The 24,474-nt window shown below is 36.7% G+C and overlaps 2 protein-coding genes across 3 annotated transcripts in view; both read right to left on the bottom strand.

Moving 5' to 3' along the window:
- Positions 1–1,980: 1,980 nt before the first annotated feature.
- Positions 1,981–5,598, bottom strand: LOC126701702 (probable disease resistance protein At1g59620). Of its 2 annotated transcripts, none has more exons than XM_050400011.1 (2): positions 2,629–5,598; positions 1,981–2,459 (listed from the first exon to the last, which is right to left on the bottom strand). In XM_050400011.1, the coding sequence occupies exon 1, from the start codon at positions 5,349–5,351 to the stop codon at positions 2,649–2,651; it is 2,703 nt and encodes a 900-aa protein (XP_050255968.1). In that variant the 5' UTR covers positions 5,352–5,598; the 3' UTR covers positions 1,981–2,459; positions 2,629–2,648. The 2 variants fall into 2 exon arrangements, with proteins under 2 accessions (XP_050255968.1, XP_050255967.1); XM_050400010.1 differs by having other exon boundaries at positions 2,648–5,597.
- LOC126701703 (uncharacterized) overlaps positions 1,981–24,474 on the bottom strand; it is an 87,525-nt gene continuing 65,031 nt past the window's right edge. The window contains exon 3 of the mRNA XM_050400012.1: positions 1,981–2,078. The gene's annotated coding sequence lies outside the window, so the exon portion shown is untranslated. The remainder of the gene's footprint in view (positions 2,079–24,474) is intronic.

Raw genomic sequence — 24,474 nt, 5'->3', positions numbered from 1 at the left:
CAACCCACACCCCCTCAGAATTTTTTATCCCCTGTATGAAATTTCTACGACGTCTTTGCGAGGCCTTCGAGTGAAAAAATTTTGTGTTTTTGTCCCTAGACTTCAACCAAGCCAGCCGGGACCATTGAGCCCAATAAAGCTCTTGCTTAAGCAAAAGATCATCGAGCTGTTTACTGGCTACCAAAAACTCAGACCTGGTCGCTTCATTTTGATCGCCATTATGAAGCCTTTTAAGCACTTTCTTCAATCTTTTTATTTCCGTCACCTCAAGCTTTGTCCTCGATGAACCCCACGCATCTAAAACAGTCCCACAGTGATTAATTTTAGCACTAACGTTGGCCATAGGAGAATCGGCCCCACCCATCTGAGCCCATGCTTCATCAACCACATTTCCACAATCCTCCTCTAAAAGCCACCGTTCTTCAAATTTAAATCCTCTAGCTATTCTACCTTGGAAACTATTATCCATTCCTGTCTGTAAAATTAGTGGCATATGATCCAAAGCATGTGAAAAAATATGAGACACACAGCTTACCAGAAACATATCCCGCCACTCCTTGTTTGCGACTGCTCTATCAAGCCTTTCTCTAGTGTTTGCTGCACCAGGCCGTTTGTTATTCCAAGTGAATTTATATCCACAAAAACCCAAGTCAATCAAGTTACACTCTTCCAAGGCAGCTCCAAACTCTTCCATCTGTTTAACCGATGGTGGGTGGGTGCTAAGTTTTTCAGAAGCGTGTAAGAACGCGTTAAAATCACCAACACAACACCACGGGCCATCTACAAACGAAGAAATGTGTCTTAAGAGTGCCCATGACTTACGTTTTTGATTTGCTTCCGGCCAACCATAAAACCCCGTCAAAAACCATTGGAAGCCATTATCCTCCACTACTTTTGCTAGAACATGATTATCAGTGTAATTTATCACCTCCAGCCGAGTCTCTTCTTTCCAAACTAATGCTAACCCGCCACTGGAATCAGGTTTTTTAACAATCAATTTATTTGGATAAGCTAACTCTCTACAATGATGCATAAAACCCTCTTAACCTCTTCGAGACGGGAAAATTTCATACGGAGCAATGCAAGACGGGACAAATCAAGTAAGATGGGGTTTTCACAATTACATTTTAGTCTTGAGGTGTGGGAGTCACATTACAACTCTTTTCCCTCCCTGCCTACCTTATTTATATTTTGGAGGAAAAAAATAATGCCTAAGAAATCAAGAATCAAGATGACAAGAGGTTCTCTCCAAAAAGAAAAAAAAAGAAAAAAGAACAGAGGTTTGCAAATAATCTTATAACTCAATATTGGTATTCAACACCAAAAAAAATAATTATTCAACACCACATAACCTCTTACACCTTACGATCTTTCACACACAACCACTGATGCAACAGACTCAAAAAAAAAAAAAAAAAAAAAATGCTCAGCTAACACAATCTTTTGCGACAGCCTACAAAATTCTTTTAGGCAAAAGCACAGACATATGGAGTGCTTTGAGAAGAACACTACAAATTGATAGATTAGGACTCCTAACAGAGAATGAGATGAAGTGAAGGAAGATGGAGAGACCTAGTATTAGAGACAAAGTTGAATTGAATACCAAAGAGAGCTTTTGGGAGACCCAGGAAAGCCAGAGCTACACAGTCAAGGGAGAGCTGTGAGTTTGAGTAGCCCCCACAAGAAGATGATGACTCTAGATAAAAACACTCTAATCTACAGTCTAGAAACACTTTTCAGATAATAGAAATGAAGGTAAGAGATGGAGAATGTTTTTCTTCTATTTCTCACACATACACACGCACACACAATGGTTATACTACCTTTATTTATAGATTTTTTCATGGATGATTACTTTTAGGAAACCAAGGGAAATATCAGATAAGTCTTGGTTATGGATTGGACCAACTCCATTGTGAGTTTACTCATTCATTAGGCCTCGTCCAAAATTTCTAACATGCAGAATTTTCAGGAAAGAAAAACAAAAAGGTTCTGAAATAAGCACTGGTTTTAGAATACATCACAACAATCACATTTAAAAATAAAAATAAATAAACCTCCCCCATTACCATCACCATCTCCATTCTCCAGCAACAAGAAGAGAAGCAACAAATAACAATAAGAACAGAAAAAAACACACAAGAGGGTCAAGGAATGATATAGCTGCAGCCAAGCCTACTACTGGTGATACCCCTGAAATAAATCATCACATGAAAGGAAGAGCTAACATCTGATAGTGTCCTTGGAGTGAGCTTGATATCCTCCACAATGTTTCTGAAGTTCCCATTCCTTGTATTAGCATTGGCCTTACTATCTCACCCACCCCCAAAGCAGTTAGAATAACTGTCATTTATTTTGCAGAAGTTTGTCATCCTCTGGAAACACAAGAAACTTGAAGGCAGAAAAAACATCTCTGGATACTGGAGACTATCATATGTAATGAATCGCTGCATTGATTCCTTCACGACAAAAGAAATGGAACACTAATTTAGCAATTGATTAATAAGAGCAATAACTAGCATGTAAATAATCTAGAAAAGATTACTAGCTTGCAAATTAACAGTAAGAAAATCAAAATATAAATTATGAGGTTCACAATGCTACTGGTAAAAGTAAAGGAATACGTACTAATAAGAACTGGAGGTACCTCAGGGTTCAATGCTAACATGGCGCACATGCTGCAATCCATCGGGAAGCTTATGCAGCTTTGCACAGGATCTGATCTCTAAATCTCTGAGACGAGGCAGTGCTCCTCCCAATACAATCCAGTACTCCAGCTCCTCTAGCTTCCATAGTTTAAGAACTTGAAGGTGAGGAAAGCTGTCTTCAGGGCACCACATATACTTCCCCATATAAGATTCAGAGAATAACTGAAGAATCCTCAGTTTTGGAAGTTTACCTAACTTTTGCATGGGATCTTCACTTAGTGCTGATGCTGACAAGGTAATCTCAATAAGGTTCTCTGGAAATTTAGAGATGACAGATGGAGTTTTTAACCTTCCGAGAAGATATATACTGGAGAGCTTTGTATGGCCTAACAAAGACTGTAAGTATAGATTCCCAGGTTGATTGTTTTCATCATGTGATTTCAGCCTTAAAGACTGAAGAAGTTTTAGATTTTGAATCCATTTGGCCACTGCTTTCAGTTGCAATGACATTGCATGATTTACATCCTCTTGATTTGACATGCACCGGCATGCCACACCGAGTTTTCTAAGATATTTCAACGTGTCCAAGCCATTCTTCACTGGACTTTTCTCGTCCACAAACACGCCCCATAAAGTTTGAAGGTCTTTTAATGAGGCACCTCTTGGTGGAGGCCCAAATCTACTGCGATAACTCTCGCTCAAATACAAGTGCCGCAATCGTTGCATCTTCCAAATAGATTGAGGGAGAGAACTGATGTAAGTGTGCTTCACATCTAGTGTTTGGAGTTTCAGCAAGTTGCTAATGGATGACGGAAGTGACTCAAGGTAAGTCCATCTCAAGCCAAGGTACCTTAACAAAACCAGCTTACTCAGTACCTTTGGCAATTGAGGTCTGAAAACACGTTCAAGATCAAGCACCCGCAGCCATAGGAAGCATCTGCAGGAAATGCAGCGATCAAGAAAGTTTCCTATCTCTTCCCCAGGCTGGCTTCCTTCTCGAAAATCAAAGGAAAAAAAAGATAGGGATCTTTTATAAGAGTCCCGCAGGGTTTTATTGTTGGTGTTGTCACCATGAATATGATTGCTGGTTTCGCTGGGTTCTGTGTTGTTGTAATGATCAACAACCCAAACTTTCTTCGGAAGCCCTGAAGATGATTTGGAATCTGTGTTGACTAGTCTTTCAAATGATGAGAGTCTCCTTAATGCAACAGGAAGACGACAACTTCTGACTTTACCATTCTGCTTCTTATTTGTTACTTGAACAAAGTTCAAATCTATCAGCACCATCAGAAAAGTCTGAGCCTTATTTTCAGAAAATTCGTCATCCCTTTTTAGACTCAACATATCCTCCTCAGCAACCCACAGTCTGATTAATCTTCTTACAGGGATCTCAAATTCTTCGGGGAATAAGTAGAAATATTGTAGACATCTTTTCAATTCTAGGGGAGATTCCCCAAGGACCTTGTTTGATATTTCTGACCAAGGTCCTGGGTCTCCTTTAAGCTCGTTTAGCACCCTTGTCCATTCCTCTTTGGTAGCTTCTTTATCTGACAGCAGTTCCCCCATTTTTTTGATTGTCAGTGGCAAACCACTACAACAAATCACAAATTTTCTTCCGAGTTGTTCCAGTTCTTGGGGGATGTCCATCCTCAAAGTATTTTTAAATAATGTCCAACTCTCATCAGTACTTAGCAATTGCATTTTGTAATGAAAGATTCCTGAGTCAGCATGCAGAGGCAAATCCATGTCCCGAGTAGTGATCATGATTCTGCTTCCATTTGATTGATCTGGGAATGCGTCTTTGAGATCATCCCAGACTCCGGACATGGGGATTTTATCCAGAACTATGAGGTACCTCTTTTCTCTCAAGAAATTCTGAAGCATTTGCTTTAGTTCTTCTTTAAGGCTCTGCTTCCCTTTTAGTTCTTGATGATCAGATCCTATTACTTTTTCCATTATGTCTTGCAGAATATCTTCAGCACTACGCTCTTGAGATATAGAAACCCAAGCATGAGCCTGAAAATGGGCAGCATTATTGTCATAGATTGATTCTGCAAGGAACGTCTTACCGGAGCCTTCCATTCCCACAATAAAAATGACGCAGCGACGTGGTTCATTAAGTGAGAGCAACCTTTCCGTTATTTCATTTACATGCTCCTCAAAGCCGATGACAACAGTTTCCTCAGAATTTTGATTGCTTCTTTGAGTCAGGGAGTTGGACACTTCAATATTACGGAAATCATTAGCATCTCTTAACAGATCAGTGATACTTAACAAGTAGCGGTTTACCTCGGGTCTAAACTCGAATTCAAGAAATATATCAGTGAAATCCAAGGCTCTTTTCAAGAGATCGTCCATCAAAACATCTATGGAGCGAATAACACCCTTTGCTTTTGTTGCCCAATCACTCATTGCTTGGTTTGGTCTGTTCATGGAATCTATACGGTCCAATACCTCAAACATGTCACTCAATTTGATTTCTAGCTCTTCCAGCCGACTTCGGAGTTGCAATCCCCATCTTACGGTCAATCTGGAAATAAGCTCACCAAGACTTGCAGAAAACTCCGCCTGACTCGTCCGCCTCCTCCGCCCTGTCCGCCTCCTCCGCCCCGTCAGCGAAGTTCGCCCCGTCCGCTGCCCCTCAAAAGAATAATTAGGCCGCCGCCGCCGCCTCTCAAGAAAATAATTATGCCAATATGCCATTTTCCTTCTGAAACCTCTTCTAATTTGGATCTTGTTCAGCCTCCATAGCAGCCTGCCGCTACAGCTTATTCTTTCTTCTCCTTCTCCTTCGTTGCTTTTCCTTTTCGAATCAAACTATTTGGTTCAGATTTTATTTTCTTTTTTTTTTTTTTTTATATGAAACTATTTGGTTCAGATGATTAGGTTGGAGTGGTGTATGGGAATTTAGCTACATCTTTTGCTATCTCAATTCTCAACTGAGTCAACTCTCCAGTCCCGCGCATCTTTTCTTTTTCTTTCTTTTGGGTAATTACGCTACCTCGATAAAAATATTTTCTACCGTTAACATCTTGATTTACCCAACTTTATTAAATTAATGGTATTAAAAATGTTATGTATTAGTGGCAGGGTTTCAAAATTATTTTATTTCACTATTAAAATTTATCGTTTTAAATTTTTAATTAATAAGTATTTTAAAATATTAAGTATAAATTTTGCTTTTTTTTTTTTTTAATAGGGTATGGAGAGATTTGTCGTTGTAAGTATTTTGATACTTGATAAATTTTACATTTTTAATCAAAATTTATTAGTTATTTTTTTACTAACCACATTTAAACTATTGAAATATATTCTTATAAAAATTTAGAATATTTCATTATTAATTTATATCTATATCTATATCTATATATATAATATAAAAGCGATATATTTGACTTTTTATTGACTGTTCCTTGTTGTGCCACATGGTTACATAAGTTAATAACACATATGCAATTAAAAACACAAAAGGATATAACTTTTCGTTTGGCAAACCGTTTCAATACTATTTTCCTATTATTGGTGTATAGTTGCACCATTCTGTTGGGTAGTTATTAATTTAACACCGTTCCTTATAAATTTTCACTTTATATTTCTTTACATCCAAAAAAAAAAAAAAAAAAAAAAGAATTCATTCTTCACCCTCTCTCTTTATACATCAAACTTTTGGGGTTTGAACGCCATGTTCCATTTTAGTATTTTTGATACATTAACTGAGCCATATTTCAATCTTTGAAAGCAAATTTAGAAAGAGACTTTTGCAAAGAGTGCAAGGGTAGAAAGAGGCTTTTACCCTTTACAATGGATAGTGTTGGAAAAGGTAATACAAAATTTAGAGTTTTCTTTTCGAACACTATTTTCATTTAATTTTTATTATAGTATGCATTTGATAGTTTATGATTTTGAATCATCAAATGCAGATTTTTTTCCCCTTTTAGGAGATGTGGGTAGTTTTTTTGGGTTGATTACAGAATTTGAGAATTTGGGGACGATGAAATTGTTGGTATTAAATGAATAGGTCGAATGGGTTGTTGGATATGGTGCAGGGGTTGGATCAAATTCATTGAGTCAGAATATATCGTACCAGCACCTAATCCACTATAGAAACACCTATGTTTCGTGTGATTTAAATATTGACCCATACCAAGAAACATATTGGATTTTCATTGGAAATTTCATACCAGACATAAACCAGAAAAAAAAAAAAAGTTTTCAGGTCTAATAATATCTCTCTCCATTCTTTGTAACTTACTGAGTACTGACTAGCACCTGCTCGCGTTGCCATCATCATCAGCATGTTTCCATTGTAGTTGTTACCATGCCACCACCACGTTCCTACTCCACCTTCTTCTCTTCTTCGGCTCCCACAGATTATAAAAAATGTTTCTTTCTTTTGCAACAATTATATCATGGTAAAGTGTGATCGGTGAAGTAAAAATAGTGAGTTCATGTGTAATCGATGATTAAATATTCATAGTTTGCCATGTCAGAATTGTGATAAAAAAAAATTGTGAAATAATTTATGGTACTAAAACTACTCAACTACATGTGAACATATTGTCAAATTATGTTATATCTATCTATCTATCTACCTATATATATATATATATATATATATATATATATATGAGACACCATATCAAAACCCTCTTTGCTCATTCTTTTGTTTCTACAAATTCTTTGTCCTCAAGGTATGTGAATTTTTTTTCATAGCTTTCTTTCTTTTGTTTTTCGTATTCTAATTTTTATTTAATCTTTTGTTTAATTGATCTTTTTTATTTAGTAATTGAATTTTTCATATTGAGGTTAGGGATTATTGAGATTGGAATCCTAATGTGCAATTAAAGAAGAATGAAATTTTTTTTGTTTAGATCTTCTTAAAAAATAGTTACGTCTGCAAAACATTTATATACATTTAAAAAAAAAATTGCTAAAAATTGTGCTCACTTATCACAAAAGAGTTGCAATATTGGCTGAATAGTACTTAATTTATTATGTAGGTTTTTCTTAAAAATAATTTATTATGTAGGTTCAATTACTAAAATTTGTAGTTACCTCATATTTCTAAATATATTATGCATTTATGATATGATGACTATTGTAAATAAAATAAGATTAAATTGTTGTAAATGCATGAAGTTACAAGAGTGTGTGATGTTACTTTCATAAAGGAATGGAGTTATATTCTTTAATGCATGGCGTTGCATTCTTGAGGGTTCTCTCCATCCGATTCTTAACATATGTGTGTGTGTGTATATATATGTATATATGTGAGCTAATTACAAAGGAAGACACACTTGTATTCAAGATCGATAATAGTTATGTGGATAACCACATAAGGAATAAAGTTCACATACCATCTTCTCTTTACATTTCTTCATCTTCTTAATATTCCTTTTAATTTATAACACGTTATCAGCACGAGTTTCTACCCAATTTTGGAAAGGAAGTTGTACTCCTATTGTTCTTCAAACATCAAAGATTATTTGTGTAGTTCTCTCAACTCACTATAAGTTTTCTTTCTAAGGAATTAGTAATTATCCTATTTATTTGTCATTACGTTTTATGATTATAATTTTAGTGATTTTTTATTGATTAAAAAAAATTATGAGATTCATGTTATCCTATTGTTATATATTGTTATAAGATTCACGTTATGAGATTCTCATTTAATTGATTAAAAATATATTGTTAAAAATGGTTAGTGATAAAACAACTCAATCATACCTATAGCTATATGTAATCTGTATTGATAAACTTTAAATATGTAAGTATTGTTTCATTACAATCAAATTTTGAATATGTATGCGTAGTATTGTTTCATATATATTTATATAGATGTCGAACCTTACAAAACTTGAATTTGCTGCCCTTGACATCATGGATCCTTGATGTTGAGATTCACCTAGAGGCAAAGAACCTTAGAGATGCAATTAAGGTTGGCAATCAAGCATCCCCGCAAGATCATGCAAAATGAATGATTTTTATTCGCCATCATCTCCATGAAGAATTAAAATCTGAGTAATTTACAATAAAAGACCCTCTTGTCTTATGGAATGATTTAAAGGAAATAAATGAGAATAAAAAATCTGTAATCCTTCCAAAAGCTTGTTATAATTGGTTGAACCTAAGGTTGCAAGATTTTAAAAGTGTAAGTGAGTACAATTCTGCACTTTTTAAAATAATTTCACTATTAAAATTATGTGGGGGAAAAATTCACTAATGAAGACATGTTGGAGAAAACATTTACTACATTTCATGCCTCGAATATGCTCCTGCAGCAGCAATATCGAGAACGTAAGTTCACAAAATATTATGAACTAATAGTGTTCTAGTAGTTGAACAAGATAATGAGCTTTTGCTGAAAAAACCATCAATCTCCCCCAATCAATTCTACCCCATTCCCTGAAGCAAATGAAACCTCGTTTGAAAAACATGGGGGAAATAATGATCGTGGGTGTGGATGTGTACGTGGTTGGAACAACCAATATAGAGAGAATTGTACTCATAATTCTTCAAAAATGAATAACACACCTTACCATTAGAAGAATCAAAATAACAAGGGTTTGTAAAATAAACCATCAAAGGGCCATGAAAGTAAGTGTTATAGGTGTGGTATGGAAGGGCATTGGTCACGTACGTGAATTGTATGCCTAAACATTTGGTAGATCTATACCAAGCTTCCATAAAAGAAAAGGGAAAAGGAATTGAAATGAACTTTGCTGATCATAATGATCTTGAAGATCCTATGAATTATCTTGATTTTCCAAATGGATATGACTCACTTGATGTCTCTAATTTCTTTGAGGATGATGGAAATATTGATAACTTGATTGGTGATGGAAATGTCCATACCAATTAATTATTTTCTTTTAATATATTATCGCATTATAATAAGTATTTTTATTTTGATATGTTTTATTTACATTTAAAGTAATAAAGTTTAATTTATGTTTTGCATATATGATGTGGCATGGGTCTTATGAGTAAAAATTAATTCCAAGATGACTAGTGAAGAATTTTGTCTAGCAGACAATGCAACAACTCATACGATCCTTAAAGATAAAAAATATTTTTAAAATTTAAAATTATACAAAGCCAATATCAATACCATATCAAGTTCATCAAACTTAATTGAAAGCTTTGAAAGAGCGATTATCATGTTGCCAAAGGGCACAAAACTTTGAATTGATGATGCTTTGTATTCTTCTAAGTCAAGCAAAAATTTACTCAGCTTTAAGGATATATGTTATAATGGTTATCATATTGAAACCAATAATGAAGGCAGTGAAGAATTTCTTTATATTAGTTCAAAAGTATCGGGCCTGAAGCTCATATTAGAAAAACTGCATATTTTCTCTTCTGGGTTATGTTATACTACAATGAGAACATTTGAAACAAATGTAGCAATACACTAGAAGTGTTCAGACCCAAAGGTTTTTATGCTTAGGCATGATCGTCTTGGACATCCAGGATTAATAATGATGCAACGAATTATTGAAAACTCTCATGCACATCCCTTAAAGAACTAGAAGGTTCTCTTACCTAGTGATTATCCACGTAGTGCATGTTCTCAAGGTAAATTAATTACCAAATCATCACATTCAAAGATTGTTGTTGAATGTCAATCTTTCTTAGAAAGAATTCTAGGTGATATATGTGGACATATACACCCACCTTGTGGTTCATTCAAGTATTTTATGGTATCAACCATATGGTCACGTGTGTGTCTACTTTCTACTAGAAATGTTGCATTTGCTAGGCTTCTTGCTCAGGTTGCGAGCACAATTTCCTAATTATCCAATTAGGAAAATTCGTTTAGATAATGCTAGTGAATTCACATCTTAAGCTTTTGATGACTATTGCATGTCAATTGGAATTGATGTTAAACATCCTGTTGCCCATACACATACTCAAAATGGTTTAGCTGAATCACTTATCAAGAGACTTAAAATTATTGCTTGACCTTTGCTTATGAAATCAAAATTACTAGTTTCTGCTTGGGGTCATGCTATTTTACATGCTACATCATTAGTTCACATTAGGCCAACTGCTTATCATAAATTCTCACCATTGCAACTTGTACTTGGCCAACAACTAAATATTTTTTACTTGCACACATTTGGTTGTGTTGTATATGTACCTATTGCACCCCCATAACGCACTAAGATAGGTCCTCAATGTAGACTTGGAATTTATGTGGATTTTGATTCCCCATCCATCATTAGATATCTTGGCCTCTAACTAGTGATGTTTTTAAGGCACCTTTTGAGGATTGTCATTTTAATGAAGGCGTAAATGCACTTTTAGTCCCTACATTTTATTTTTACCACTTTTAGTCCCTAAACTAATTAATGCGGGACATTTAAGTCCTTGAAGCACCATTCCGTCACCAAACTAACGGGGAAAGCTGATGTGGTTGATGGATCAATAAAAGAATGATTTTTTTACACATGGATCAATAAAATAACGGGAAAAGCTCACGTGAAGCACTTACCAAGCTGAATGGGGTTGAACAAGTTACAAAGTTGAATGATTAGGGTTTTTTTGTTTGTTCATTTTTGAAATAGCTTTTTGTTGAATATTTTTTATGTTTGTTGTTGTTTGGGCTAAATTTTAGAGTTGTGCTATGGACATAACAAACTATCATGACATTTTCACAATAGTTGAGGTGTTAGTCCCTTGTAGGTTAAAATAAAATAATAAAATATTAGATTGGAACCCATCACAATTAAAAACTACAATGTTGTGAAAATACTCTGAGATTTTTTTTTTTTAAATTTCAAAATTCACAAAAAAAAAAAAAAACTCCCAAAACATTATCCAACAAAGCCAAGCCACCATTTACTACAATAAAAAACAATTACTACTACAAGAGACAGTATATATATCAAATTTCAAAACTAAATTTCTCTGCTAATTTGAAGACAAAAAAAGAGAGGCAAGTTTTCGGTTAATTACCTATGCTAATTTGTTATAGAATTTAAGTAATACAGGTGAAAAATTCAATTTTGATGTTTTGGTATTTACTGTAGAATTTTGATGTGTTCCTGTAAGGTTGAATTTATTCAACCATCTAATTGGCTTTATTCCGTGCCAAATTTGCTTGTAATTCAGCATTTAGTAACCCTGTATTTAGGTGGGTTTGTTGTAAGGGTAGTGAGTGAGATAGAGTGATGTTTGCTCAAGAGTGTGCAAGAAAACAGAGACTCGCGGGTGGACTCGCGGCTGCAAGCCGCCAGAAGCTGCACACGTGCCAAGCATGCTGGAAGATGAACAGTCATGCTAGCTGGAGCACTACAGGACAAAACAGGACAACTGGCCATACGGTTAACTCGCGACTGGATCTCGCGACTTGGTCAAGCCGCGAGGTCAAGCCGCGAGCCACCCCTGTTTTGCCAAAACCTGACGTTTCACATTCCTCTCCCACTCCAGTATAAATACCCCTTTAACCCACGATTGAAAGAGAGCTTCCAGAGAGAATTTTGAGAGAGAGAAACCCTAAAGAAAAACCAGATTGCTTCACCCACAATCTATACCTTAGAGTCTCTTCAAATTCCCTTACTCTCTTCCTCTCCATTGTCAAATCCTTGAGAGGCATTATACCAAACCTGGTTCTCACTATTATCATCTCTGTGAGACAGTTGTTTGGAGTTCTGGGAAGCAGTTAGGAAGGAGCCAATCTTCATTGGTTGATGCTACGGTCTAGTAGCGGAATCCGGGAAGCTAGAAAAGAAAAAGGTTCGGCGCAACCTCGTTGGAGCAAGAAGCTTGGAGGGCTTAGGTGCACTGGGTAGATTAGGCTTGGAGGGTCTATTGCTGTCCTTGTATCCCAACTGTATTTTCTAGTGGATTGATTACCGCTTGGAGGGCGGCGGAGAGGTTTTTCGCTGAGGACTTCGGTTTCCTCTTCGATAACACATCGCGTGTTGTCTCTGTGTTTGCATCTTCCTTCCTCTCTATCTTTGCCTTTATTTTATCTGCTGTGATTTTATTTTGTGATGGCTTAGATAGTTGTTTAACCAATTTCATATTATAGCATGTGTTAAGTTTCCGCACACTTGTTGTTTGACATATTGCTTGATTTGGTTAAGTTGTATTTTGGGGGTCTAAATGTTCAAAGGTGTTTTATACACGTTTTTGAACTTTCAATTGGTATCAGAGCGGGTACACTGCTATTGGTTTCATTACCATTGTGTGATCCTTGACTCCCTTTTGAGATGGATAGGTCTCAATCCCTAAATGCACCTCCATATTTTGATGGTAGTAATTATGCTTTTTGGAAGGTTCGTATGAGAGCTTTTCTGTGTTCTATTGATGAATCCGTTTGGGATGCTGTTGAGATTGGTTGGACCAAACCTGAGGCAGCCAAATCCACATGGGATAAGGCAGCACTTGCTGCATCTAATGCTAACAGTAAAGCACTCAATGCTATTTTCTGTGGTGTGTCTCCAGATGAATTTCACAGGATTTCTCACATTACCATTGCCAAAGAAGCATGGGAGATTCTGGAAACCACTTATGAAGGCATGAAGAAAGTGAAAGACACCAAGTTACAAATGGTGACCACTCGGTTTGAGGAGCTTAAAATGAGTGAGGATGAGTCTTTTGACTCTTTCTATGGGAAGCTAAATGAGATGGTTGTCAGTAAGTTTAACTTGGGGGAGAAAACGGAGGACTCAAAGATTGTAAGGAAGATCCTTCGATCATTGCCGGAAAGTTTTCGTGCTAAAGTGACAGCCATTGAAGAGAGCAAGGATCTTGACGACATCAAAGTGCAGGAGCTGGTTGGTTCTCTGCAGACTTATGAGATGTCGCTGCCCAATCCACGGAAGAGTAAATCCCTTGCTCTAAAGACCATTAATGAGAAGGTGGAAGATCAAGACTCATCGGGAGAAGATGTGGTTGACAAAGATGTAGCCTACCTTGTCAAAAATTTCAGAAAGTTTTTGAAATTCAAAAATAATGGCAAATTTGATGATAAAAGAAAATTCCAAAGTTCTGGAAGGGAGAAGAGGGATTTCAAAAAGAAAGATGGAAAAGAATCCCAACCCACACAATGTGTCACTTGTTTTGAATGTAACGGGCATGGACACTTTAAGAAGGAATGTTCGAATTATTTGAAATCGAAAGGCAAAGTGTATGCCACGACCTTGAGTGACTCAGACTCGTCTGACTCAGAATCTGAAGAGAGCTGTGATGGCGAGGGGAACTATTCAGCTTTTATGACTATTGCACATGTTGAGTCTTCGGATGAGTTAAATCTGCTTGTACGAGACCTTGGAGAACATAGTGATGATGAGTCACTAGGAATTGTTGAAGAATCAGAAGCTGAAGAAGATGAAAGCACAGAAAATCTTCAAGAGAATTATAACTCACTCTTGGAGAAGTCGGATGAATATACTAGGGTGGCCAAGGCTGCTGTGAGAAAAATGAAGAAGGCTGAGGAGGACTACAAAAGTCTCCTAATTCGATATAGGGAGGCCAAATGTGAGATAGAAACACTGAATGGTGAGTTGTCCGAAACTTACACAAAAGTGAGATTTCTTGAGAATGAGGTTGTGCAAGCGAATGTTAAAATAGAGAGGGTCACCACCAAGAAGCTAGATGATGTTATATCATCTCAAAAGAGCTTTTCAGACAAATCCGGATTGGGATATACCGGAGGAAGTAGTTCATCTGGAAATGTCACTAAAGAAGTGAAGTTTGTAAAGGCCAAAGATCCAGTTGTAGCTGACCTTACTGGTGAGAAGCTCGAGGTGGAGGAGAAGAAGAATGTGGTGGACCAACGGATGCTGAATCATCGTAATCAGTCTGTGGGCAGGTCTGAATCCCGTGCCAAGTCACGTCCAAGACCACAAAGAGGTCCTAGAGGAACTTATGTGTGCCATTATTGCGGACTTCAAGGGCATACTCGACCAAATTGCCAAAAGCTGAGAGCAAAGAACAGTGCAACTCCTCAAAGGTCAGGAGGACCCAGAATTGATAGGAGAGTTTGGGCAGGAGATCAATCTAGAGATCAAAATGGAGATCCCAGAATGATGAACGTGATGAAGATGATTGGTTCTTTCACCAACTGATTGGAAAGCTTCTCACGAAGGTTTGAAAGCCCTAACTCTCGTACCCAATCCTATAAGGAAATCACCCCAAACGCAAGTGACGTGTGGGTGAAAAAGGGTACTCATGCATAAGCATTACAACATGTCCATGCATTAATACTTCCTATGCTTTGTGACTATGTTTGTTTGATAAGCTTGTTGTTTTTGATATTGGTTGTTTGCTTGTCTTCTTGTGAATATTTTTAATTTTGTTTCATCAATCTTTTTGTTTCTTGTTTCAAAAATCCAAAAATCACATAAAAATTAGAAAATCAAAAAGCTTGATTGACTTTGTTGAGTTTTGTCTTAAAACTTGTTTTGCCTTGTACCTTTGTGCTAATGGCTTTGTGCATTTTCGAGCATTGCTTGTTTTCATGCACTCATATCACTGTGGGAAAAATCTTGAAATCTATGTGATTGTTGTAAATAGATCTTCAAACTTGTCATGAATGATTAGTGAATGGTTATGTTGATCTTGAGACATGCATAGACTTGTGTCTATATATCTTCCCACTTTTTATTTTTGTTTTGCTAAAAAGAGCTCACCAAATGTAAATCTCCAAATGAAAAGAGATATTGAGCTGCAAAAGCCTGTCGCACATTCTAGTATTTGACTAGGAAAAAGGGTAAACGACCTTATATTTAAAGTGAATGTTCATTCAAAAAGGCCAAAGGCCTGTTCTTCAAAGAGAAATGTCACACATCACTCTCACAATGAGAGATGATTGCCTCTAAAAAGATCAAAAAGATCAAATGTTATGTTTGAAAGTGGAGTCAAATGAAAAGCTCCAAGTTATGTTATCAAGTTGTGTGGGAGGTTATATACACATATTTCTATAATTGAGATTGGTCACATGATCTAGTGCTAATTGTGTATGCCTTGGTTGAATTGATCATTGAAGCTTCACATTAGACGAAGGACTATCTCATTGTTGGTATCCACACACAACACACAAGTTTATGTTCTATAAATGCCATATTCATTTGTGTGATTGTACTTGATAAAATATGTTTTCACATGCTCAATCTTTGTTAATTCAAGCACAAAAAGATTTTTGAGTGTTTTAGGTGTTTTTGGAAAGTATTTTGTTTGAAAAATCTGAAAATTTCAAAAATACAGTTTTGCCCTGTTTTGGCGGCTCAGTCGCGGGTATGTCAAGTCGCGAGCTTCAGTCGCAACCTCGCTGGTCATTTTTGGCGACTTGTTCGCAAGTGGAAGGTCCAGTCGCGAGGTTCACTCAGAGATTTTCGCGGCTCATCTCGCGACTCACTCGCGGGTAGACCTTCCAGTCGCGAAAAACACTTAGAAAATTTTTTCAAAATTTTGTTCTTGAGTGCTTTGGCGGCTTGAGCTGGCGACTGTGTGGCGATTTAATCAAGTCGCGAAAATCGCGTGTTTTGCAGAAACAGGAGCAGTTTTTAAACTTTTTCAGTTTTCCCTCGAACTTTTGTGACTGTTCATCTTCTCTCTAAACTCTCTCCCTCCCAAACACTCCGTGCTCCCATTTCCAATCTCTATTGTTGCTCTCTTGTAGCTCAAAATCGTCAAGTTACAGGTATGGGTTTTCAGTTTTACACTCTTTTCTACTTGATTTTGTGCTTTTACCCTTTGATTTTTCGCATATGTCTGTGATTTTGAAATGGGTTTATGTTTCGGTTTCTGCTCCTTGTTTATGCTTAGCTTGTGGATGCTGTTGCTATAGTTTGCGTTGATGATAGTCATATCCTTATTGCTCTTCATCTTGTGCTTAGCTAAGTGTTTCTTCTATTTTAATCTGAACTTTGAGCTAAATGAGTTGTTTCTATTTGTTCATTTTGAGGTTGTGAGTTGTACTGTGATATATATGCATGCTTTATTGGGTTAATCTGTTGGGAGCTTCTGTTAGCCTCAAAATACTGATTGTGTGTCATATCATCTTTCCATTATATGTCTCAATGACATATATCTGCCTTTAGGATAGTTTCTCCATGTTGCTCATGTGTTTCCTATCTTAGGCTTGGTTTATCCATGTGATTGATTAAGCAGCTTATTGTTTAAGTGCTCAAAGTTCATTTGTATGGTTGATATGTCTTTGTTAATTACATGGTACTGACTGGTTATGCACATATATTGTTCTATGTTGTTGTGGCCTTTTCTGATTGTTCACAGATGGCTCCCTCACCTCAGAAGAAGAAATCTACTGCAAAGAAGGCTGACAAAAGATTAAAGATGGATTCTAAACTGTTTAGGTCAGTTCACCACTTTGAGAGATATAAGGATAACTTCTTGAATGCAGGAATCATTCAAGAAAGATTTGTGGATTTGGAGGACTTAAGGCAAACTTTTATTCCCAGCTGTTTTGAAGGAAGAGGATGGGAAAAGCTTCTGAGTGGTTTCCCTGTTGTGTGTGAACCCTTAATTAGGGAATTTTACTCAAATGCTGTGATAAAGGATAATGAATTAAGTTGCTGGGTGAGAGGTAAAGAATTTGTCTTGGATGCTCATGTCATAGATGATGCATTAGGGCTTGAAGGATTAGATGATGAAGAATTTATCAATTACAAGGATAGGAGTGTTTCTATTGAAACAGTTCAACAAAGGATAGGTGGGCAGAGAGAAGGGAAATGTTTGAATACCACTGCCTTTCCAGTGGACATGAGGTGCCTTACAATAATTATGATGTTTAACCTCTATCCCATTAAGAAATTGACTACAATCAATTGTGCTAGAGCAGTCTTTTTGATGGATCTCAAAGAAAAGAACTTCATAGACATAAGTTCCCACATTTATGACACCATTGTGGATGAGACTAGAACAACCTCTAGGCCTAAATTGATCTTTCCCAGTTTGCTAATGAGGATTTTTAGAAGGAAGGGTGTTCCAATCCCTCAAGACATCAGTCCCATGTCCACACCCTCTGCAATCAACAAGCTTACCTGCAAAAGGATAAGTGTTAGGCTTCCAGGAGAAGAAGATGAAGGTGATGAAGGAGAGGCTGTCCCAATGGAGACTGAAGCAGAGGCAGCAGGGCTTGCATCAACCTCAACACCTAGGAGGAGTGGCAAAAGACACAGAGCTTCAACTTCTGCAGACACACCTCCAGATGCTTTCCAGATCATTCTGGAAAGGCTTGATGGGATCAGGGCAGTCCAAACTGAGCACTCTGACAGGATGAGAGCCATGCAAGACCAGATTGATGTCTTGGCTGCTAAACTTGACAGCTTCACAACTCAGCATGACCAGTGACCTTTTGGCCATTCCTGTCAAAAAGGGGGAGAAGTTCATTGATAATTGAGAAGCAGAAAAGCAGCTCTTAAGGGGGAGTAATTAGTTGAGGGGGAGTTGCCAAAAACAGAAACTTTGTTTATATATGTTTATGATTTGGGTACTTTTAGTGTTTTTATGGTTTTGATACACTGTGTTTTGGTGTATAGCTGTTTCTAACTCATTTCATATACTCTTGGTTTAAACTTTAATATATTTTGATGATGTTATTCAGGATGTTTTTAATTTGTACCCATGTGCTTTTGTAAGCTTTTAGGGTTATTGTTTTATGCATAGTTTGTAGGCTTTATGGTATGTACCTTGCTTAGTGCAGCCTTTATGCTATGTTGAAATCAGTACTTTAATCTAAATGTTCTGCATTTTGGTTTATGTACTGTCACTCTTGTGCCCTTGTAGGATTGTTCCTAGATGCATATGCCTTGTGTGCAATGCATTGGTTGAGTGTTGAGCATACAAGTGTCTTGTCTTGTGCTTGTTAACTTGTATGTCCTTGTGTTCATTCCAAGTGTGAATGAGCACTGTGATCACTACCTTGTGGTGTTCACTTGGTTGATCAAGCCATGGTTTGTCTATTAACTCCATCTTTGCTTGATCACATATTGCCTGTTTCATATGCATTTATAATTTTCTGCTTACAATGATCATGGTGTATTGTTGTGTTTCAGGAGTATTATGTTCATATGATTCAAGTGCTTCACAGCTTCTAGAGTTAGGTGTAAGTGAGTTTTGTTCAACTGTTCCCAACTCACATGTTAAGTCTAGAGTCTGTTTTAGGGTTTTGTCACGGAATAGCCAAAGGGGGAGATTGTAAGGTTGAATTTATTCAACCATCTAATTGGCTTTATTCCGTGCCAAATTTGCTTGTAATTCAGCATTTAGTAACCCTGTATTTAGGTGGGTTTGTTGTAAGGGTAGTGAGTGAGATAGAGTGATATTTGATCAAGAGTGTGCAAGAAAACAGAGACTCGCGGCTGGGACTCGCGGGTGGACTCGCGGCTGCAAGCCGCCAGAAGCTGCACACGTGCCAAGCATGCTGGAAGATGAACAGTCATGCTAGCTGGAGCACTACAGGACAAAACAGGACAACTGGCCATACGGTTAACTCGCGACTGGATCTCGCGACTTGGTCAAGCCGCGAGGTCAAGCCGCGAGCCACCCCTGTTTTGCCAAAACCTGACGTTTCACATTCCTCTCCCACTCCAGTATAAATACCCCTTTAACCCACGATTGAAAGAGAGCTTCCAGAGAGAATTTTGAGAGAGAGAAACTCTAAAGAAAAACCAGATTGCTTCACCCACAATCTATACCATAGAGTCTCTTCAAATTCCCTTACTCTCTTCCTCTCCATTGTCAAATCCTTGAGAGGCATTATACCAAACCTGGTTCTCACCATTATCATCTCTGTGAGACAGTTGTTTGGAGTTCTGGGAAGCAGTTAGGAAGGAGCCAATCTTCATTGGTTGATGCTACGGTCTAGTAGCGGAATCCGGGAAGCTAGAAAAGAAAAAGGTTCGGCGCAACCTCGTTGGAGTAAGAAGCTTGGAGGGCTTAGGTGCACTGGGTAGATTAGGCTTGGAGGGTCTATTGCTGTCCTTGTATCCCAACTGTATTTTCTAGTGGATTGATTACCGCTTGGAGGGCGGCGGAGAGGTTTTTCGCTGAGGACTTCGGTTTCCTCTTCGATAACACATCGCGTGTTGTCTCTGTGTTTGCATCTTCCTTCCTCTCTATCTTTGCCTTTATTTTATCTGCTGTGATTTTATTTTGTGATGGCTTAGATAGTTGTTTAACCAATTTCATATTATAGCATGTGTTAAGTTTCCGCACACTTGTTGTTTGACATATTGCTTGATTTGGTTAAGTTGTATTTTGGGGGTCTAAACGTTCAAAGGTGTTTTGTACACGTTTTTGAACTTTCAGTTCCTTAACCGGGTTTACTAGTAAGTTGAATATGAAATTGAACCCGTGTAAAGTATTGATTTTTCTATTTGTCTTTCATGTCTTGTGTTTTATAAATTGTGTAGTTGAATCGCTCCTCTATTAAAAATCTTGATGTAGAAAATGTTCAAAATTGGGTTATTTCTTTCTCCGATTATTAGCAGCCATTTGTTTCTTTCTATCTCTATTGGCATGCTATTGTTAGGTGAGTTTTACTTTTTATTGTTCTCTCTTCTACAATCTCTTAGTCCGCATCAAGTTCTAAAAAACAAATATCCATGTAGCCAAGTCTTCATGAAATCCATACATTCTACAACTTTATGGCCCTAATTAATCAAACGGTTGGGGAATCTCCATGCAGTGAAAGAAGTCAAGAAATATTAATTGATTAAAAGCAACATTGTCTGAAATTGAAAACTATTTATCACTGCATATCCTTGATGCGATGGTCACTTTACAAGTATAAGTGCTTGTGAAGTGTGGGGGGCAAGGGTCAGGGTTCAAGTCTCTAGGAGGGCACTTCACACACATATACACTTAGATTATTCTAGAGTAGAATTCTATCTTGTAGTTGTATCAAAAAAAAAAAAAAAAAAAAAAAAACTATTTGACGAGAACATTGCCAAGCGAACCTTGCTCACAAACCTTTCCTACAATTCATGGGAAATTTTTATTATTATTGAGAATCTCAATGTGTCAGCTTGGATTATCATTATTGATGTCAAAAAATGGATGTTATTATTGACTAATCAATCCAAATGGAATTAAAAGGATTTCCTATGACGCAAGTGCCACATAGGTATGCTATATTTACACCATTCTATTATAGTTCATAATTCGTTAGGGACTTATTAGGGGAACAAAAAGATGGCAATTAACATGGCGTTACAAATCATGAAACACAATCCAATGGGTACTTTCGGTTTTTTTATTTTATTTTATTTTTTATTTTTGAACAAGTTATCACTAATCAGCACGATTTTGGACTATCATAACCAGCAAGAGCAATAGTGTGAATGGATTCTTTAAAAAAACCTTCTCCTCTCTTCCTGTGTGTGTGTTAAAAATACTTAGTATTCTAAAAAAAAAAAAAAAAGATTCTTTAGAAAAAAAAAGACAAAGGAGGGCAAAAACAAAATAAAACATTTTTTTTTAGAAGCAAGAGAATAAAACATACAGAAGTGATTAACTCAACTACTAGCCTCATCACACATGCCCTGCATGTGCAATGAGGCTTTTTTTTTTTTTTTTTAATTATTATTTTGAGTTTAATGTAATTTTTCAATTTGAATTTATTTACTGTTAGTCAAGTTACACTAGAATAAATTTTTAAGAACTAAAATTTAGTATTTGGAAATGAGTAAACTACTGAATTTAGTGTGTACTGGTTTTTAGGAAAAAATAAATTAAACGTGCATGAGATATATTCAAATAGAGAGTGTGCTATTTTTTATGAAAAAAGTTTATCTAGTAGTTTATTTTATTTTAAATTTTGTTGAATTACAATTTTAACCCAATTTTTTATTTTTTAAGAATAAGGATTATACCGCGTACCCTTGGTGCAATGGTCACTTCATAAGTATAAATGCTTGTGGGGTGTAGGGGCAAGGGCCGGGGTTCAAGTCTTTAGGAGGGAATTTCACACACATATACACTTAGATTATGCTAGAGTAGAGTTTCTATATATATATATATATATATATATAAAGAATAAGGATTATCTAATTAGATTAAGGATATTTTGACATTTTTGGAAGTCATAACTAACTTTTTGAATCCTCACTTAATTAATAACTCATAAACTTTATGGGAAAATTATTGAATACTCTAGGAGTACCATAAATGTGTATTCCCTCTCTTTCACATGAGTTGTGGGTTCTATGCACCATGAATTTAATTAGTGGGATCCACAATTATGTGAGAAGGGGGAGTGTGTATTTGTGGTACTCCTGAAATATTATATAATTAGCCAACTTTCTGACGCAGTTTCCTGAAATTTTGGTGGTAATAAGGATAGAGGAGATAGTGTGACAGGAGGGCGAGAAAAAATTATACTGTCCTCATGGTAAACCACGTTATTTGTTCACCATTCTACTAAAAAAAACTCTCATTTGTTTAAAATTACTGAGTCAGCTTATGATAAAATATATATATATATATATATATATATATAAGTCAAGTTTTTACCCGAAATTAGGGTGGTGATAATTATAAGGATAAAAGAGATCATGTGGAGTAAGATAATAGAGTGACTTTTTTATAGTAGGAGTGCTAATAAATATAAAATTTAAACAAATAAAAGGTAAAAACGAAAATTGGATAAATAGAGTGTCATAATGTTTAAAATCGAGATAGAGTGTCACACCTCTTAGGGTAAATAACTGTCAAATTTTTTTTTTAATATTAATTTATTTAAGAAAGAGATAAAGTAATGTGGAATAATGTTTAAAAGTAAGATAGAGATATAAGCGTGTGTGATGAGACTCTTTTATTTTTATTTTTTGGGTTTAGTGCCATAATATTTAAAAGTAAGATAGAGTGTCCTAATTCTTAGGATAAATAACCGTCAATAATTTTTTTTTTAATTGAGAAAGAAATAAAGTAATGTGAAATAATGTATAAAAGTGAGATAAAGATTGAGTTCTAATTTTTAATATTTTTCTCTTTGTAAGAGTTGATAAAAGTTTAAAATTTTGAATTTAAAATAAAAAGTGGTAATTCAGATTGGAGATTAGAAAGGAAAACAGCCTAAAACTTAGGTGCTTTTTTAGAAAATAGTAAATTACTCTTTTAACCAATTTATGTTTTTAAAATTAAAATTATTTAACTAAATGATAGGGTTATTTTAGAGAATTTAAGAATTTGTATAAGAATATTTTAGTATGCAAAATGATGAAATGGAAATAGAGAATTCTATTATTAATACTAACCTCTAAGCACGCTCATTGCACGTGCTTTGAGGCTCTTCTATTTTTTTGGATAAAGTTTAATAATTTGAATCTATTATAATTTGGAAATATATTTTTTATCAAATAAAAATGATAAATTTTAAAAATAAGCTATAATTGTAATTTCCTTTTTGAATGTGTGTTTGCAAGTGGTGTAGTGATATAGAGAAAAGTTTTGGTAGGAAAGGGGAAAGAAGTCTAAATTTTAGGTGTGGGGCCCAATAATTTATGGGCCAGGCCCACTTGCTCATGGAGAGTCCACAGATCCAAACCGAAAAAGGTTATGGCCCAAAGCTCAAAAATATAAGGCCAAAGATGGCCCAAAGATGCAGCCGAGGACAGTTTAGTCCTCGGCCGATCCAAAGTTCCCTTAAGAAGAGAGGTAAAAAAGAGGTAAAGGAAAATTGGTAAGAAGATCTAAAATATCTTGGGTAAGTTACCCTTACTACCCTCCCCAGATAAGACTCTGCACCTAACAGAGCCAGATTCTCAGGCTTTATCAAACCATCCCCAACAATTTCGGGATTAGACTGACGGGACAAATAACAGTCCTGATAAAGTTGACCCTACACGTGGACGAGGGACAGCGAACGTAGGCTGGTATAAAAGAGAGGGTAAACTAATCAGAAAAGGAGGCCCATCTCACCTTCAGGAGAAAAACTCCAGGGATGAGAATGCCCGGACAATGTGCGCACACCACCACGAAAAACCCACCGTCGGGTAACCGGAGTAAGACATTAGTGCTCCTCGGACCTGATCCGAGGAGTCCAATCTCTCAGGTTACGAAGTTGTAGGGCTTGGGTATCTAGACTGAAGCCCTTTTTTTATCTGAGTTCCCCTAAAGTCCGGTTTGGACTAACGCCCTGTGACCAAACGCTAGCCTTTCAAGCCCACTCTCTACAAATATTATTGTGAGGGATCTTTCACGTGCGAGCCCAACGTCATTGTTGGGCCGTTTAAGAATCGTGTCCCTACAATTGGCGCCGTCTGTGGGAAGGCTTGCGCGTTGGCACGGGTGGCGCATGAGTCAACTCTCTAGCAAGCAGAGATTCGCGAGTTTTTCCCCATCTCCGGTGACCTGCAGTTGTCGCTCCGATATAAACTTGTGCCAGGGCTTACATCCTGTAGTGCCAACGGCACGGGCAGCTCTAGGGGCTTCCGACCCCAAGTCAGCTCTCCCCGTCATGGTCAGGGGGCTGACCTGCGAAAAAATCAAATAAGTACTTAAAAACGTTTTGGACAGAACCAAGACCTTGCATGGTCCTCGGACTCAAGCCTATGGGGAAACCAAGTACACAAAAGAAAAACCATAAGTTTTGGACAGAACCAAGGCCTTGCATGGTCCTCGGACTCAAGCCTATGGGGAAACCAAGTACACAAAAGAAAAACCATAAGTTTTGGACAGAACCAAGGCCTTGCATGGTCCTCGGACTTAAGCCTATGGGGAAACCAAGTACACAAAAGAAAAACCATAAGTTTTGGACAGAACCAAGGCCTTGCATGGTCCTCGGACTCAAGCCTATGGGGAAACCAAGTACACAAAAGAAAAACCATAAGTTTTGGACAGAACCAAGGCC

Source organism: Quercus robur, chromosome 10 (assembly GCF_932294415.1).
Source record: "Quercus robur chromosome 10, dhQueRobu3.1, whole genome shotgun sequence".
Taxonomy (NCBI): Eukaryota; Viridiplantae; Streptophyta; class Magnoliopsida; order Fagales; family Fagaceae; genus Quercus; species Quercus robur.
This window is presented reverse-complemented; position numbering and strand designations above follow the sequence as displayed.